This window comes from Sciurus vulgaris (genome assembly GCF_902686455.1).
Source record: "Sciurus vulgaris genome assembly, chromosome: 19".
Lineage (NCBI taxonomy): Eukaryota > Metazoa > Chordata > Mammalia > Rodentia > Sciuridae > Sciurus > Sciurus vulgaris.
This window is the reverse complement of record NC_136480.1, coordinates 10,939,838-10,957,344: the sequence shown is the minus strand read 5'-3', so window position 1 is coordinate 10,957,344 and position 17,507 is coordinate 10,939,838. Positions and strand designations below refer to the sequence as shown.

The 17,507-nt window shown below is 42.6% G+C and overlaps 1 protein-coding gene across 7 annotated transcripts in view; it reads left to right on the top strand.

Moving 5' to 3' along the window:
• The window catches only part of GRM7 (glutamate metabotropic receptor 7), an 891,077-nt gene that overhangs the window by 835,422 nt on the left and 38,148 nt on the right, over positions 1 to 17,507 (top strand). The window contains exons 10-11 of one of the 7 annotated variants that reach the window (XR_013760830.1): positions 2,691 to 2,786; positions 4,494 to 4,558. The exons of 4 other annotated variants lie outside the window; for them this stretch is intronic. Coding sequence is in view for 1 of the 3 variants with exons in the window: in XM_079122079.1 (XP_078978205.1) it covers positions 2,651 to 2,661 (11 nt within the window). In the remaining 2 variants the exon portion in view is untranslated. Of the gene's footprint in view, positions 1 to 2,650; positions 3,548 to 4,493; positions 4,559 to 17,507 lie in introns of those variants that run through there. 2 more of the 7 variants (XR_013760831.1, XM_079122079.1) reach the window with 2 other exon arrangements.

Sequence of the window (17,507 nt, the reverse complement as noted above, 5' to 3'; positions counted from 1 at the left end):
GGAAGATATTGCTTAATATCATGGACTGGACTTTCTCTTTGTTTCTGTCAAGGGATTTTACAAGTTCATTATTCTCTTTCTTCCATCTTTTTTTTTTTCTAACAGTATTCTGAATGTAAACAGTGTTTGGTCTCCATTTTTGATCAATTTATAACTGGCTTTACCAATGCACAATAAACATCATATGTGGTTACTTTAAAAAGAATCGGCAATGGAAGACTGTCTAAGTTACATTTATTCAGGAGAGGGTGATTCACCTTACACAGTCAATAATGAAATGGGTCAGCTTAGCAGACCAGGGAGAGAAGGCACCACATGTTGTAGGGTGGATCCATTTCTGGGTGATGGTTTTTGAGAAGATGAAATAGTAAACTCTAAATTTTAGAGAGGAGTTTCTACTACTGTGCTGTTCAACCCTAGTTTCAGCCACTATGCCCCCAACAAATGCTATATACAGAGCAAATCTAAACAGGACAAAACATATTAGAAACTATGTTCCATATAAGGCCTCTCCTTGAAAGCACCCTCCTATGATAAACACTGAGCTGGCATTCACAAAATCCACACTGCCTGCATCTTTCATCTAAATGTTCATAAATTTTACAAGTCTACAAGGAATTATCTAGCTAATGACATTTATTTTAAAATTCAATTGAGAAAGAAAAAAATGATTCATCTGGCATTATCACAGGGCAAGAAATAGGTTGTTTTTTAGGAGCTCAAGTCTCACACCACGAATAAAGGTTTGAATTTAAAAACTTTAAGAGTTTAATATAGCCCTGCAAATGTGGACAGAAGAACCCTGAGTTGTGATTTTTACAAGGTTTTGTACCCATGAGCAACTACACAGAATATCATGTTACTGACAGTTCACTAATTTATGAAATGACATTATAAAAGTTTAATTTCTTATTTCTTGTCATTAAATGATGGTATTATTTAGCACTTGTAAGATTTATGGACTCCTACAATGCAAGTTTTTGGATCACATGTCAACTGTCCCTCTTTAACATTCAACATGGTGTTCTTCTAACTGGAGACTACCTTGACTTAGAGTCCACTTTGACTTACTCTTAAGTAAAGGATGGCAAAGAAATGATCTGACCTTTGACAGTGAATCTCCTAAGAAATAAATGCTGCTATAAATCTCTTCGGTATCTGTGTGGAAGACCTTCACTGCTCTCATCAGGTTTGCTAGCTCATCACACCTTCCAAAACTAAGTGATACCTGTCATCTGTCTTCCACTTAAAGAATGGAATATGAGCATAAGCAGCTAATTCTCCTACTACTTCTTAGCAGAGAAGACATGTGCACATCAGCTGGGCTCAGTGACACACACCTACAATCTCAGTGACTCAGGAGGCTAAGGTGGGAGAATCCCAAGTTTGAGGCCAGCCTCAGCAACTTAGTGAGGTCCTAAGGAACTCAGAGACCCTGTCTCAAAATGGACTGGGGAGGGACTCAGTGGTTAAGCACTTGTAGGTTCAAAACCTAGGAACAACAACAACAACAAAAATAACACAACAAGAAATGTGCACATGAGGCCCAAAAGTCATGGAAACTACAAGCTTTAAGATTCAACATGGCCCTGCACTATCTGGTTAAGAGTTACAAACCTTAAGAATATTGCTCAGTTGGATCAATCTAAGAAATGTTGAACACTCCTCCTGTGAGCCAGCCTTGAACTGACTAGAAATGGGGGGCCACAAGTGGACGGGGCCCTCAGCGAGCTCAGATCTGGTGGCAGACACAGAGGTAAGCAATTACCATTAGGGACAGGGGTCCCTTACTAAAGGGATTGTTTCCTTTTCCTCTGTGCCTTTAATATAAAGGCCTGGCAAATCCCAGACTGGCAACTTTACCTAAAACCTAGTAGGTATCCAGTAAATATTGATGAGTGAAGTATTATTTATAATAAGAAAATACACAGATCTCAGATGATGGAACTGTATTCTTCCAAATCATGTCCAAGGTCACAGAACTTGAAAAGATCTTTGTTTTTCTCTGATATCAAAGGTTTAAAAAGTGTGTTGCACTTCTGTGCACAAAAAATTGTGTTGTACAGTGTGTAAAAGACACATCAATGTTACATCCACATTTAGGTATTTATCTCTTCTGCTGTGCTGAACCCGTATATGAAACCACTTAAGTTTCATGCCTATTTATTTTCTTTTATGGACTACAGATGTGTGGATAATTTTTCTTTCAAAGCACTCACAAACTTGAAAGTTTCCATGGATGCTAAGCACATAACTTCCAACGGTTCTGATTCTAATTTGATTAAAAAATTATGAACCATCTATTTGGCTGTTTTCTGATTTTTCAGTTCATTTTCTTAGAGCCAGTCACTCAGTCCTCAAATATCACTTGCATTTTAAAAGTCTGCATCCTAAACCCAGATCAGTTCACCTCTGAAATCCTTCTTCTCCCAGTTATACATGAGCATCTTCCCAAGAGTCAAGTGACAATGCCTGTCTTTCCTCTTACTAAAGACCTACCTCAACTTTGCAGATTTTTTCTTTTTTTTTTTGCCAGTACAATGAAGCATGGATGCATTTTAAATTAACTTTCTCTAGGAATCAAAGGTAATCACTATTTCTCTTTATGATCACCATGAATATTCTCATTATTTTTCTTTTCAAATTGAAGATGAGTTTTGAATGCCCTCTCCACGTCTGCCCTTTTTCAGAGTGACCTCGGCTTGGGGAGGGGTCTCCGACGTGTTCTTGCCGAGTTGTCCTGAATGCTCAGAGAACCCCACCATGACTCAGCAGCCCCACTAGCAGTAAGTGTTACTTCAAGTCTGGGCCATGACCTTGCATGCTGTCCTTTTCTCTGGGCAATACCAAGAACAAATGGACTGGGAATCCAACCCAAGTTCTGATACTTGGGGTGTCACAAGCTGTGTTCACCTCAGGTTATCTCTGTGAATCAGTCACATTCTGTGCTGTTCTCAGATTCCGCTTTACTATCATCTTGGACAAGACGCCGACACCGTGGAGACTGCGGGGCATCCCACAGGAAAGCCCTTCTTTCCAAGTAGCGGCGTTGGTCCCCACTCATCTCTGCAGGTTTTAGTCGGCTAATTTTGTGGTTATTATTTTACCTACCATTACATCAGCCTTACAAGGGGGTGACATGCAGGTTGCCAATGACAATGGGCAACCTTTTCCTGTATGTACAGCAAGCTCTCTTTTTGAGATGGGTTACTACTAGCCCCAGGCTTGGGGAAACTGACAGAGAGAAAGCTATCGGTCACTCAGCAAGGCTGCAGTGGGGCAGGCAGACTCATGCCATCCGATCTGTGAACCACTCCATGTCATTAACTTGGACAGATCACTCCAGGCCAGCTAGTAAGCTCAGGAACATTTTAAGCACAAATAATAGTTCTGGGTAAGTCCTGAGTGATAGAAGAGCGATAAAGTGGAACATAGTCCCTTATAGGCCGGCCCAGAATAAAACCCTCAGAAATCCCTGTTGATGCTTCTGAGTTTGGTGTTTGTCAAGCTTTTATCAATATTGAACTGCCACGGAGGGCCAGGCTCACTCATCTCAGTCTTCAAATGCCCAGCACGGTGCTTTGCAGCAGTAAAATAATATTAATTATGATGATAATAATTCCACCATATTATCCCCACTGCTATAGGGTTTACCAAGAAGCCAACCCTGCTGGACATAGGAAGTATCTGAGGCTTGGAGCCCTATACCAACTTACACAAATGAGTGGAAGAATAGATGCTTGTGCTCAGTTCTTTGGACAGACACCTCTCCTGAAACTGAATGGAACAGGACCAAATACTATCTGCATTGCCTTTCTAATCAGCATTTACTGTCCAGAGGCCCTCAAATTTCTGAGATGAGATGGACCCTCCAGGGTTTCAAGGTAGAAATATCATCTGACTTCAGCAAGATGTAGTTTTTTTCCTTTATGATACTGTAACTCACAGGACCACTTGATGCAATTTCACTTCTTCTTGCGGTCTTTCAGTGGCCAGTCAGAGCTGGATGCACTCAACTCTGGAGAATTCACTGAAATCCACAAAAGAGCACACACTGAAGCCCACTGGTTATTCTGAGCTGAGAGCATTCTTTGTTAAGTTAAACTCAGGAGTCTTTCTATATTTATGGTTACATTTGGCATGGAAACACAAGTAAAGCCAAAAGAGGATTTGTCGGCATTAAGGAATGGTACTTCCCTGGAATAAAAATGTAAAAACTTCATTTCCACTACAGCTTCTTCATCTGCTCTTTTTCGCTCTGCATATGCCAGAGCAAAGCCAATAAAGCCACTGACCACCAGGATCGTTATCATCAGTATAGCTGAAAATTTGATGAAGCTGGCATCCTTGGGTTATCATGAAAAAATGCTAGATTTTCATTCTAAGAACTTGCTTCCTCTTTCCCTGGTTTTGGTCAGGTTTGCAAATTTCATTTGCATGTTAATTTCCTATGCTCTGCCAAAGTCCAGACTTGAGCTGTTGTTTCTCTTCAGGTAGAAAATGCCACTGCAAGTGACCATCTGCACTGCCGTAGAGTCAAGCAGCTGTCCAAGGCAAGTATCTGTCTGCATCCCTCCAAGTATCTTGAGTGAGCATTGCTACCCAGCCCACCAATGAATTTAATCAATGAAAGGGACCTGGGCCAGATGGCGTGAGCTTAGTCAGGGGCATTTCTATACAGTGTCCTGTCAGTATACCAAAATCATCAGAAAAAATTATACCAAACCAGTTGTGAGACTACCATTGATGCGAAGCAGAAAAGCCTGGCTCTCCAGAAAAGATCATCTGTCTGTGCCTCAGTTTCCTATCTCTAAAATTTTCATCACTCTGTAGTTTAAAGCAAGTAGAATAGTGTTTGGCACAGTAGCTATACAAAAGTTAATTGTTCATTTTGCTATTATGTCACCTTAAAGTGACTGGACTTTTCTGTTTCTACCTCCTCTAGGAAAGAACTTTGGAGATTCCAAGCTGATAGCCTTCTATCTGATCTTTTGTATTTATCCCCTTTCTGTACCATGCACAATAAAGCTCAGAGTATCCAGCAATCTATCTGCATCTCATTTTTGTCTGGAAAACCTGAAGGACTTTTAGATTGAAATATCAAAATGTTTCCTGTCTTGTCTTCAACTTACTTAATATTGATCTATTTTGGAGCTACAGTGCCTCAAAGCCCAAATTCCACTGCACTATCAAATAAGCTATCTGGGAAATCACATTGAAAATACACAGTTTTCATTTAATTTCATAACATACAACATATTTCTTGACTTTAGGATAAACACGTTCAAAAGCATCAGCACTGTGGTGATATATCAATTAGCAGGACCTGTTCGTAACTCGGGTACTATTATTATTCCAGTATTTAAGGCAATATCACGAACTGGTTTTTAAAATACCTATTTATGGCAGATAATTTGCCAGGAAGAAAGCTTGCAAAATAGATTTCTATTTATACTTTTCGGTCTAATTCAAAGCATTTCTTCTTCTAACCTGGTGCTCATCAGAAACTCACCTGTATTTAACAAGTTTCCCCAGTGACTCTGATGCATATCCATGTTTGGAAAACTGCTTTTCTTAATTCTGCCTGATAATCAGAGCTGCACTATGCCATTGATGGTGGCTGTTTACACAGCCAAGTGTTTTCCAGGACATTACAGTGATGTGATTTTGGAAGGCACTTTGGTTATTGCTCCAGTGTCAGGTACCACCTCCTGTCCCCAGGAACCCATCTCTTAACTGTCTGCTAGCACTGTGAGAAGTTATTTCAAGGTCCCCTCTCAAGGGGTTTCCACACTGGTGTTGTAGACTAAATAGAGATGGATCTAATTTCTGCCGTGGGAATACACAGCACAACTGCTTAAAGTTGAATCTCCATGACAACACCCAATAAGAAGCTAGGTCAGCATTTCTTTTCTCCTGCACTCCATGGGCGACAGTGACTTCTGTAGGCAAAGTGAGTTGATGGAGCTTCATGCAATCATTTCAAGTGGCTCACTAGGGCAAGTCTGCATTTATTTGGCCCTGAAGTTCTCAAATGGATTTAATACTTTTGTATCTTCATTTGAGCTCTTCATGTTCTGCCTAGTCAGGTAGTGAAAACGATCAGGGTGGTCTTTAGTCAGCATTGCCAGTAACATTGACCAGGATCTTGCGGAGAGGCAGTACAGTGCCTCGGTGAGACTGAGGCTGCCGGTCTGTGCTGCTGGGATTTGGCGACCAGCTGCCCTACGTCCACACGGTGACAGGAGTATACTGCTTGCTCTCTGCGCATCTGTTTTCTCATCTTCCAAGTGGGAATAGTATGAGTCAGTACTTCATAGGCTTAATGGGATTCGATGACTTAATCCACAGAAAATGCTGAACATAGTACTTGGCATATCATGTTATCCTAAATAATTTGTTATTAATGCCTCTTTGTCCATCTGTTACCAGCTGCACTATACCTGTCAGTCATACAATAGCCACTGGCCACATGTGGTTGTTTAACTTAGCCAGAATGAAAACTAGTTAAATATTTGGCTGCTCAGTTGCACGAGCCCCATTTCAGGGGCTTGGTAGGTGCACGTAGCCAGCAGTTACTATAACGAATGGCAAAGATGCAGAACATTCCTGTAGTCACAAAGGGGTCGGCACTGAGCCACAGATTAGAGAAAGTAAAAACAAAGATAAGAAGTTCCTTTGCAGACGAGCTACAACTTGTTCTCAGCCTTCCCTTTTGCTTATGGAAATGGTATACCAGTTCTCTCTGAAAGCGTGGGGCCTATTTCTTTTGTGATTCTAGTAAAAAGAGCTTTACATTGTATAGAGGGCAATAAATATTGGGAACAACAACAAAAGACTTGTTGGCCAGAAATGGTTTTCTGTCACTTGGGGAAGACTCCCCAGTCCCATTCTGAAGTTGTGTGCAGTGCTGTGCTTATTGCCTGCCCCTGTAGCTGAACCTCCTTCCTGTAGCAGGAAGACTGGTTTGTTTCGATCTCCACCCGAATGGCAGTAATGTGAGGACTCCCTCGCCATGCTGCTGTCTACAAGAGAAAGGCCCAGGATACAAACACAGCCATCGTCTGACCTCAGATAGTTCTCAGTACACTTCAACTGTGATAGGTCAACTGGGGACGGTGGCACTGGCTGGAAAAAAATTTGGTCCTTTTCCGCGAGAGCCAAATTGTCCTGTTGTGCTGGTCCTATGCATGGCTGGTCCCTAGCGTCCTTTTCTGGCAGGTGCTTTGTGACTGAGAATGAAGAAAACATTCAAGCAAAGGGCAGAATGATGGCTGGCATTTTTCAACAATCACGAGTTCTGTGTGAACTCCAGTGGTGGGTAATGCCCCTGGCCAAAGGGGTCCCTGCTATTGGAAAGCTGGGAACAAGAGTAAGAACAAGATATTTACTCCCCAACCAGCTCCAAGAAGCTGGTAGAGTACACTTAGCTAATGAGGACACTGACCTGTCTCCCATGTCACTTAATACGAAACCCAAGCTGCAAAAAGGCCATTGCAGAGAGTAGGACTTACTTTTGTGAAAGTGCACACAAAGCTGTGCGTTTTCCCTTAAAGAAAAGGATTGATAATATCAGTCACTAAATCTTGTCAATAAAACAATATCCACAAGGTTTCAGAAGCACAGAAAAAAATCTATCCAATCTGAACAAGTTCCGTCATTGACCATTAACAGTTATGATCAGCTGGCCCTGGTCCAGCGTTCGGCAGGTTCACTTTCCTACTGCACTCAAGGCATCTCTCGCTTTCAAGGAATATGGCTTGAGTAGGTGGCATCCTCCTCATCTTCCTCATTTATCAAATTACCAACCAAGCTCAGGGAGGTTCAGAAAGTCATCCAAAGAGACAGCGACATCAGAGCTGGGAACTCATTCTGATCCCGTCACACCCAGGCATCTCTTCATTCAAGAGCAGCGGTAGCTTCAAACTGACGAGTTATTTTTAAACCAAGGCAAGAGCAACAGATCCGTCATTATGAAGATCCAGATTCCAGTGCAGTGTTCTCTTCTACCACAGATGATCTCCAGAGAAAAGCACTGCAGGTCACCTGACCGAGGGGAACATGGAGAGCTCCAGCCAGTGCGGGAAAAGATGGATGGCTGGGGAAGGAGGGCAGTTACTCATTCTCGACAGCGGCTTGTGCTCCTTGTGTCCTCCAGGCAATCAGGCGGGCACGGCTGACACGAGTCGCGATATGAAGGGAATGGCAGGCGAGCTATGTGAGGAGGGCCCAGAGTAGGTGACGACAGCTCCGAGAAAGTAGCAAACACAGGAGAGGATGTGCTGGCATGGGGCTTTCCGAGTGCATGCAGTGGTAGCAGCGGCTGTGCTGGGGAGCACACATGCGTACTAAGCACGGCCACCAGCCACAGTTCCAAGCACGTAATGCACACTCACTTAACTGCACAACCTTATGAGACAGACGTCATCCATGCCAGTTTACAGGTGAGGAAAGTGAAGCACAGAGATGTCAAGTAACTTTCCCAAAGTCATAGAGCTGGCACGTAGAGGATTTTGGAGACAAGCACAGGTCACCTGGGCTCACAGGTCATGCTCGTAACCAGAAGACTGCCTCCTGCGGTAGGTGGAAGATCTGCTTGAAGTAGACCCATTTTTCAGTAGCGCTACACAAACAGCTGCCCAGCCCTGGTGCTTCTGACACTTTGGGATGGATAATTCTTTGTCACCAGCAAATTATGCCACAATGTTTAGCAAGAGGCAGGATGTTTAGCAGCATCCCTGGCTTCTACCCACTGGGTACCCACTGGGTACCCTCTACCAGATAATGGTAAGGCTAGTGAATGGCAGGAAAAATGTATTGAAATTCAACTATAAATGGCCTGCAGGAATGTGCTCTACAGTGACCAAGGTGCCACTTGGGGTTCAAGCCCTGAGGAGCATCAGCAAAGATGAGGTGGAGAACCAGACAGGAGGCTCCAAGGGGAGGCAGTGAGTTCTGGATTTTCACCTTAGGAAAAGGTGCTTTCTCAGACTGTAGAGGTCCTAACGCTGAGGACAGCAAGGATCATCATGGGAAAAAAGTTCGGGCACATATTTGACCCAGTGGCCTTGGGAGGAGGTCAGTCCCTGACCTGGAAGTTCAAAACTTGCACTGCAATTTCTGGATCTTGGAAAAAGTGTATCACCCGATTTTCAGAAGCAGCTGCAATGTCAGGATCCCCACCATCATGTCAGAATTTAAAGAGGTCATCACAGCCTGAATATCCACACTTGGTGGCAGTGTAAAACATGGAAGTGCTCTGCCCCATATCTCCATGTGAGCAAGTATTTCAAATCCAGAGGGTAGGTTTTCAGAGCATTTCTCTCAACAGGGGGAAAAAACAACTACTTGCCTTCCAAATATTCTACAGTGAACATGTTACTATTGTAATTCAAAATATGAAATATGGTCAATAATATTTTGTTGGTACTGGTGACTGAACCCAGGAGCATTTTACCACTATTCCTTTTTGAGACAGAGTCTGACTAAGTTGCCAGGCTGGCTTCGAACCTGTGATCCTCCTGTCTCAGCCTCCTGAGTAGCTAAGGATTATAGGTGTGTGCCACCAAGCCCAGCTTAGAATGTTTTTTAGTTCAAATAATGTTCTGATTAAAACAGTAATTCAGAACTGTACCTCAGATGGTTAGTTGACAACACCAATTGAATCATGCAATTCAATCCATTACTTAAAAATCAGTTTTTCTTTTCTACTATGTATTTTAAACACCAAAAAGTTCTTCATGATGGAAAGGATTAATAAGATGTTCCTGGCCCTCTTTAGAAGTCTGCTACAGTCATTTTTAATCTAGTGCAATCCCAAGCTTCTAGCCATTTTATCTTTTGGAAGATGGATTTCCCTTAGAATAATTTCACTGCCAGCAGAATAGCTCAGTGGTCAAGGACTTGCCTAACATGCACAAGACCCTGAGTTGGATTCCCAGCAACACCACAAGATAAAACAAACAAATGAACACAAGGAAACTTGATTGTCTAAGAAAATTTGTATGACCCCCAAGGAGGCAAGCTATGCATCTTTGACTACAGAAACTGCTAAGGGTCAGAGCTGCTTTGAAACGAGATGCCCTGGGATACTTCCCATCTTAGCTACCTCTTCTGCTGACACAGGATCTGTGTCCCCTCTGTCAATAGATTCTTTCAGGGATGGGTCAAACAGTACATAGTTGGTCCCAAGATCAGTCTGATCCATGGTCATGGGATTTAGGGCATTATACGGGACTTTTGGAGAGTCAGACCTACCTCGGAGCCTTATTCTCTGTTCAGATAAGCAGACAACCTGCCTTCAAGAAAGGCACACTTGGTGAACAGCCCTTCCCTACAACCCATCTCACCGTGATCTGAGGGACATCCAGTAGCATCAGGGAGGCCAGAATTATTAGATAATCCCCAAAAGCAGCATCAAGAGCTTGACTTGCATCACTGCAGGAAAAACACACAGCAGAGACCAGTGCCTTCACCAGTTTTGGTTTTAAAAGGATACTCAAATCCCGAGTTTCACTCTAGATCAGGCATGAGGCTAAGGGTTTTAAATTTTAAACAGGTGGATTTTTCTCCCTGCACTTTAGTTTGTCTTCGAAGAAGATAGCTAAGCTTTGAAATTCTTCATAAGTACATTACGTCATAAATGTTCTGTATGTGCTTTTGCTCCTTTTATTCTGAGACAAGTTCAGTTTCTGATTAAACAGGATAATTTCCACCAACTTCCACCACATGGAGTAACAGCCACCAAGAACTACGGTTTCTGTACTGATGAAGGGCATCTAAAGATCCAGTCACACACGCATGCCATGCCCTGTTGGGAAAGAGGACACTGAACACTCTTGCAGCCATTTAAGGACTGCAAACTGGCTTGCATGTAAATATCTCTGAGCATAAGGAAGAATTTCACAGAACTAATTGATCAGCCCTAGCTGATGCCTCCCTTCCCTTTAGAAATGGAAGAATACTTTCCACCTTTCCAACATGGAAGTTAATGGAACAGAAAGAAAACAGGAGGGTACAATGCAGAAAATCTCATACAGGTGGTGGAAGTTAAGATCTGCTTTTCCCCTACCCCCCAGAGAACGAGTGCACACGCTCAGTGCTTGGGATTGCCGATACCAGGGGTGATGTCCTCACACGTGCGTGGGCCTGGGCAACAGAAACTGAGGCATGCTACCCTGCTTTGCTCAGATGTTTTTCTTTCCCAGTACCATAGTTCTCCTGGACCAGTGGAGGCCTGGTTCTGGAAGCTCAGAAAGAAGTTCCATATGGTGGGCTGCCTTGATTTCATTTCATCCCATCTAGCCTCAAAAGTTGGAGGAGTCTGTTAAGCTGGTGGTAGGAGATTCATTTAAAAAACTCTCTTAGCCCAAAGAGTTGGATGGTCAGCTAACAAGGACTCCTAACCAGAGATATTCTGCACTAGAATTATTGGGAAGCCAAACACTCAGTAGAACGGAACTCAGTGCTATTCACGCACAGCGGATCTGTAACTACTCACCACCTTCAGTAAGACCCTTGTGGACATTACGCTCCATGATGGTGGGAACTCACTTTCTTCTCCAGGCCACTGTATCTTGACCATCTAGCACAGTTCTTGGCACACTCCATTTTTTGAGTCGCAGTGTAAAACACAGGGAAGTTGACACGCATATATTTTCAACTAACATCAGCAGAACATGAATTCTACAGGCAGCGGGAGGAGCTGAAGGAAGAGAAAGAAAAGGGGGGAAGAAAATGTTCTTTCTGCTTTCCCTGTTCAACTGAGAACCAGGCCTCCCCTCCAAAGGGGGAAGCAAAGCCTAGACAACAACAAAAATGTAAAGAGCATCCTACTAAGAAATTCTGGACTCTTCCACTACCCAAGTCCCAGGCTTTAGCAGTTAATGAATAATTTAAGGCAATGTTTCTCAAATTTTAATGTTCACACCATCACCCTAGGATCCTATTAAAATGCAGGGATGTAATTTAATAGGTTACTTAGACGCTGCATCTGGAACCAAATCCTGGGCGATTCCCTTGCTGATGGTCTTCAGACTCACTTTGGATACTATAAATGATGGCGAGGGGAAATTTAGATTGTACCCAACATCTAGCATACACACTGACTTTAAACCCTAATCCCCATGGAAGATGTGATTCACTAAATATTAGCACTTAACTAACCTCACAGAGTCACTGTATAATTAAACAGTGAAGGTAAAACCTTGGTATAATTTAATTGGCTGTTGTTATCTGAGGGCATTTCTGTCACTAAGCAGAAATCAATAGGACTAGTCATAATTTCACTTCCAGATTATCTGAAGTTTTTCTTGTACCTACAATTGTTTAAAACACCTAAAGTTTAATAAAAGCATAAACAACAAAATATCCAAACCCTATCTGCAGTGTTGTATATACTGATCTTAATTACAGACTACAGATTTTTATCTAATTGCTAACAGGGAGCTGGCTTTGAATAATTAGGAGGAGGAGGGGATGTAACTTATCATCATTGCAGTAGTCTCAGAGCACAAAAACACTTTTGTGTTTCAAATGTCACTGTGACATTTTAAAAACTATGAAATAAATGGTAACAAAAAGAAAACTAATGCAGAAATTAATCTAACACAGGAATCTAATGGCAAGATGATCACCATACTTGTTAGTATGAATGTTTGGCCTCCAGGTTGTCAGCAAGCACTGCTCCTTTGAACATCTTTTAACACATACCTGTGCCTGGGCAGTGCCACTCAGGAGCCCATGTAATTGCTTTAGGATAAAGCTGCAGACAGCTGGAGTTTCAATGTAACTAATGACAGCCAGGCTTAGAACCATGCTCTAATACAGGACTCTCAACTGTCATCTCAGGACCAGAAGCAACTGTGATGCCTGGGAACTTAAAAATGTACATGACCCCAAGCTAAATTTGTTCTGGTGGTGACAAGAACTTCAGGTGTATCTGATGCATGCTTACTGGAAGTTTATTCCTTTTAAGATTGAGGGTCCTTGTCAGTGTCTCCACCAAGGGATTACATAGGGAATCCGTGGGAGGATGGCACACTAACAGTTTTTGGTGAATGTCCTATAACCTGGGTTATGGTCTTTTTTGTGGACTGGTTCTGCTACCTCCAATCCAAGAGTGTCAGCAGGGGGAGGGATCTCAGGATCATTTAAGGATTTGACTCTCTCACAGGATGTGATTTCCATCAGAAGCCTGGAGGCTTCGGGACATGGGGAGCCTACGACTACCTGGTCAAGTCTTCTCCATCTCACATGCTTCACTAGGTGCAAGCTCTGCACCAAGTGCTCTGCAAAGCAGACAGTGACTCCGGAAATGGATGGCAGGAGGTACATTTGACCCCTGCAGGAAGAGGTTTTGAGTCACAGGGCTTCTTATAAAGTTTAGACTGAGTACTTTGTTTTAAGGCTACATAGAGAACTCATTTTCAGAAATGAGGACACTGGGGAATCTGTGTAAGGCTTGCTGAAAAAAATTAAGAGTTATTTATAACTATGATTTCCAAGTTCAAAAGTTTTAGAGAAGAGACTGAAGAGTGAATTTGTGTCAAATTTCAGAATCTTAATATTTTCAAAACTGTCAATGAAAATGAGGGCCATGAGCAGATGTTTCATATCAACTTCTACACATGAGATTGCTACAAACAAGTTTTTTTTTTTTTTTTTTTTTTTTTATGATTCTCTCTTCAAATTCCTGATAGAGAATACAAATGAAAACCTTAGTATGGGTAGATGATGAAAGTGTATAAGTATGGTTTTTTACAAGACAGAAATGCATGACACTTACATTTATACTTAAAGAACAAAGAAGCTTCTCCTACTGAAAAATGTAATATTAAAATGCCTTGTGAGAATGTGAATGGATTCTGAATCGAATCTAGCCTTTTTTCTCTCAAGTATTTTAATAATGATGATGTTTTAATTTGGCACGTGCATAGGACAATGAGAGCAATTATTATGCAACTAGCCAGGATGCCTCCAAAAGGGTCCATCAGTTACAGATGGAAAGAAGCATGCAATGTGGATGAGAACACCAACAGGTGAACCCAGACCTGCCAGAAGGCCCATCCAGCCATGTTTCCGTGCTAGGTACAACCACCTGGCTGCCTGGGCACATTCATTCCATGGGAGCTCCATGGGCCTCTTGTCCCCATGGGCAGTGGAATACACCACGCTGATCCCCATGTCCAGATGGGTGGAGGAGTCCCTTGATGATGCTGCAGGCAGACTAGCAAGAGCTGGATCTCATTCACGGTGTCCTTTACCTACGAGCACCCTCCAGCTCCTCCTCTGATCATAAATACTTCAAGGAAGTCCCGGGGCCCCCAGACAACAGCTCCTGGTGGACAGACATTACTAGCAATGGTTACCACAAGCCTTGACTAACTGACCCAAAGTCTTGAGGGATCAGAATCTCACAGCAATGCTTAAATGGAGACCAAAATGTCGATAAATTGGCCAGCTGTCCTGCCTGTTCCACCCTTGGATCCCAATGACTATCCTGCAAGGAGTGACTCAGGACACATTCACCAGGAGAGAACACCTGAAAACATCTGCTGATGAAAGTGATGATTCTGGGTGGCTATGTTTATTTTAGGCACCCATCCCAATTGATGATCAATTCCAAAGTGACAGTGGCCAGCACCCTGCCCCACAATCATTATCCAAGTAAAGTCTAGTATGAAGCCCAACTACATCAAAATGCCTTGGGTTCTTGTGAACAGTAAGAGAACCAGAGATCCAAGCACATCCAAGAGTTCCTTCTAGCTTATGACACAGATTACTAACCACTGTGCAGCTGCTCCTGACCAAGGCCTCTGAATTAAGAAATACAAGGAGTCAGGAAACTTAGCAGTAGAGATCTTACAGGCACCAGTAGGCACAAAATAGGTGGGAAGGCCATCTAGGCAAAGTCACGTTACAGTATATGCAAAGACCCTGCTGCAGAAGTACAGCAAGCAGGAAAGGCTGAACAGGCCAGTGTGACTGGAGGGAAAAAAGAGAACCAGGGGAGAGAGAGGCTGAGAAAAGTCTGCAAAAATAATCATCAGGTCATCTAATTTATATGCCAAATTATAAATGTGCTTTGCCTTTATTCTAAGAGAATGGGAAAGTCATGTGAGAGCTTTAAGTAGTGGTGATGAAAAGATAAAGGTTACCATGACTGATTTACATTTTACCAAAAAAGAAAAAAAAAAATTGCTCTACCAGCCATTTGAAGCAATAGCTAGGTGTGAAGAACACAGCTTGGAGAGATTTCATGAAATGAGGTGAGAATGTTGCCTATGACCACATGGGAAGAGGAGGGATGGAGAGGAGCAGGGAGGAGACAGTGTGTCAAGACCAAGACTTGGTGATGAACTGGCATGCCAATCCACCGCTCCGACCAGGACACCCCAGTGAAATGGACTGCAGAGCTGACTACAACCTCAGGTGGACTTCTCTGGCCCCAGGCGTGCAACAACCAAACAGGCTATTGACATCTTTACTGATCTGCATTATCCAGCTTCTGTCGGATTCTTTTTTGACATCCTTTATGTGCATGATGTAGCAGATGGTAATTTCTCCAATGCACGGGGCCCATGATTTTGAGATCCTTGTAAAGGAGTCTCTATACATTATATGGGTGACTCTACACAGAAAGTCAAAAGACGTCCAAGTGTTTGAAGAATCCGGGCTCACCACAAAGTCGAGAAGGAACATTCATGTAAACCATTCCCATTTCTGATACAAACTGCAAATTTGTGAGGGATTCCCCAAACCACCATCTGTTTTTATAATTTAGTTAGGAGTACCCCCCAAAGGCACTGAAAGCTCACTGTAGGGAAAGGATGCAGACTAAAATCAGCCAAGAGAAGTGCATAGGACAGAGTGTAGGACAAAGACAAATGTGGAGTCCTTTCCCCATGCAGGCATGGACATGTGGCTCTCCCAGGATCTGCATGTGACAATACGTAAGTCACACCTGTGAGGGAAGCTCACTGAACCTCAATGTTCCAAGCATCACCTGGAGCTTTATTAGGTCTATATAACTGACTGACTGGTGACCCAGATGACTACTTTGTCTTCTGCTGACTGAAAATGCAGGAGCTGAACCCCCACTGAATCCTCCGTGGTCATTTCTGCATCACCAACCTCTGCCCTAATTCCCACTGCTCCTCTCTGGCTTTCAGGATGCCCCCAGGCAAACAATGATTTTTCTCCCAAGAATAACACCTCTTTGGAGCAAGCTTAAATTATTTATATATAATATGCCAACCACATCAAATATTGACAATTTATGTGACTAGCCATGGAAATGAAGTTAAAATAATATTGCTCTGAATTAGGAATATGATTTGAATGCCACCATTTATAACCACCTAAAATTAATATCTTGCCTGGAACTAGTTTTTGTACCTCTCAGATAGAAAACTCGTAAGAATTTCTCTACCTCTTTTCTCTTTTTGGTATCAAGAAGACTACTTCCTGTGGCCAACTTAGGAAGAAAATGCATTTTTTGAGAGCACTGCTAAAAAGGAATGCTGGGCTACGTTACAACATGTTCATCTTTCTCCAAATTCTGAGATTTGGGGGTTTAGTCACTTCTTCCTCACTGAGCCAGTAGGCCAGATCTCAGGAGAGTCCGCTCTTGTTCCTGAGAAGTAACAGCGGCAGGGTGCCTTCCTGTTTAGCAGGACTACTGCATATCTTTCACCATTCAATAAAACCCAGCAGTTTCCATGGTGATGGACATCTGACATGCTTTACCATCTATATATTTTTTATAATTCAAACAATCCATTTTAGAGGCAAATGAAAATATTATTTTAAAAACACCAACAGATGGCAGAGACTTTAAGGTCAACAGAAATTTCCACAATCACCTTGGGCCAGATGCCTTGGAAACATTCCCATGAACTCACAAGACTCGCCACCTCTGTCACAGAACTCCAAGTTCCCTGTACCATCTATGCCTGTGGGCTCTATCCTGACCAAAGGACTCTGGCAGCTACTTGCCATAAACTCCTGCGCTTCTCCTCCTAGTTTTTCCCATTTGCTGTTTATCTTCATTCCTGGCAGAGTCCAGCCTCTGGCTGCTCAACACAACTATAAAGGGTTTCACTACTCCGGTTTCCCCACGCTCTATAAAGCAAGCTTTTTTACCAACTTCAAATTCAGAAAATTAAGTCTTGAGGTGCTTATAAAATGCGAACTCTGATGAAACACCCATCTTGGTTAATTTCACGTAATTACAGGATTTTACAGCATGTAACAAGTTTCTTTGCTGTCATTTCATTTGCTTTACCAAAGCTGCTATTTAATCCTTCCATTTTCAACCCTGATGATACCTATCTAGGTGTTGCTTTTGTGGGGTACTGTTTAGCTTTCTTGTTGGTATTTATCTGTTTACTTTTTATTTATGTGCTTACTTTGTGCTGCTGACTGAACCTGGGGTGGTTTTACCACTGAGCCGTGTACCAGCCTTTTTTGAGACAGGTCTTGCTAAGTTTCTGAGATTGGCCTTA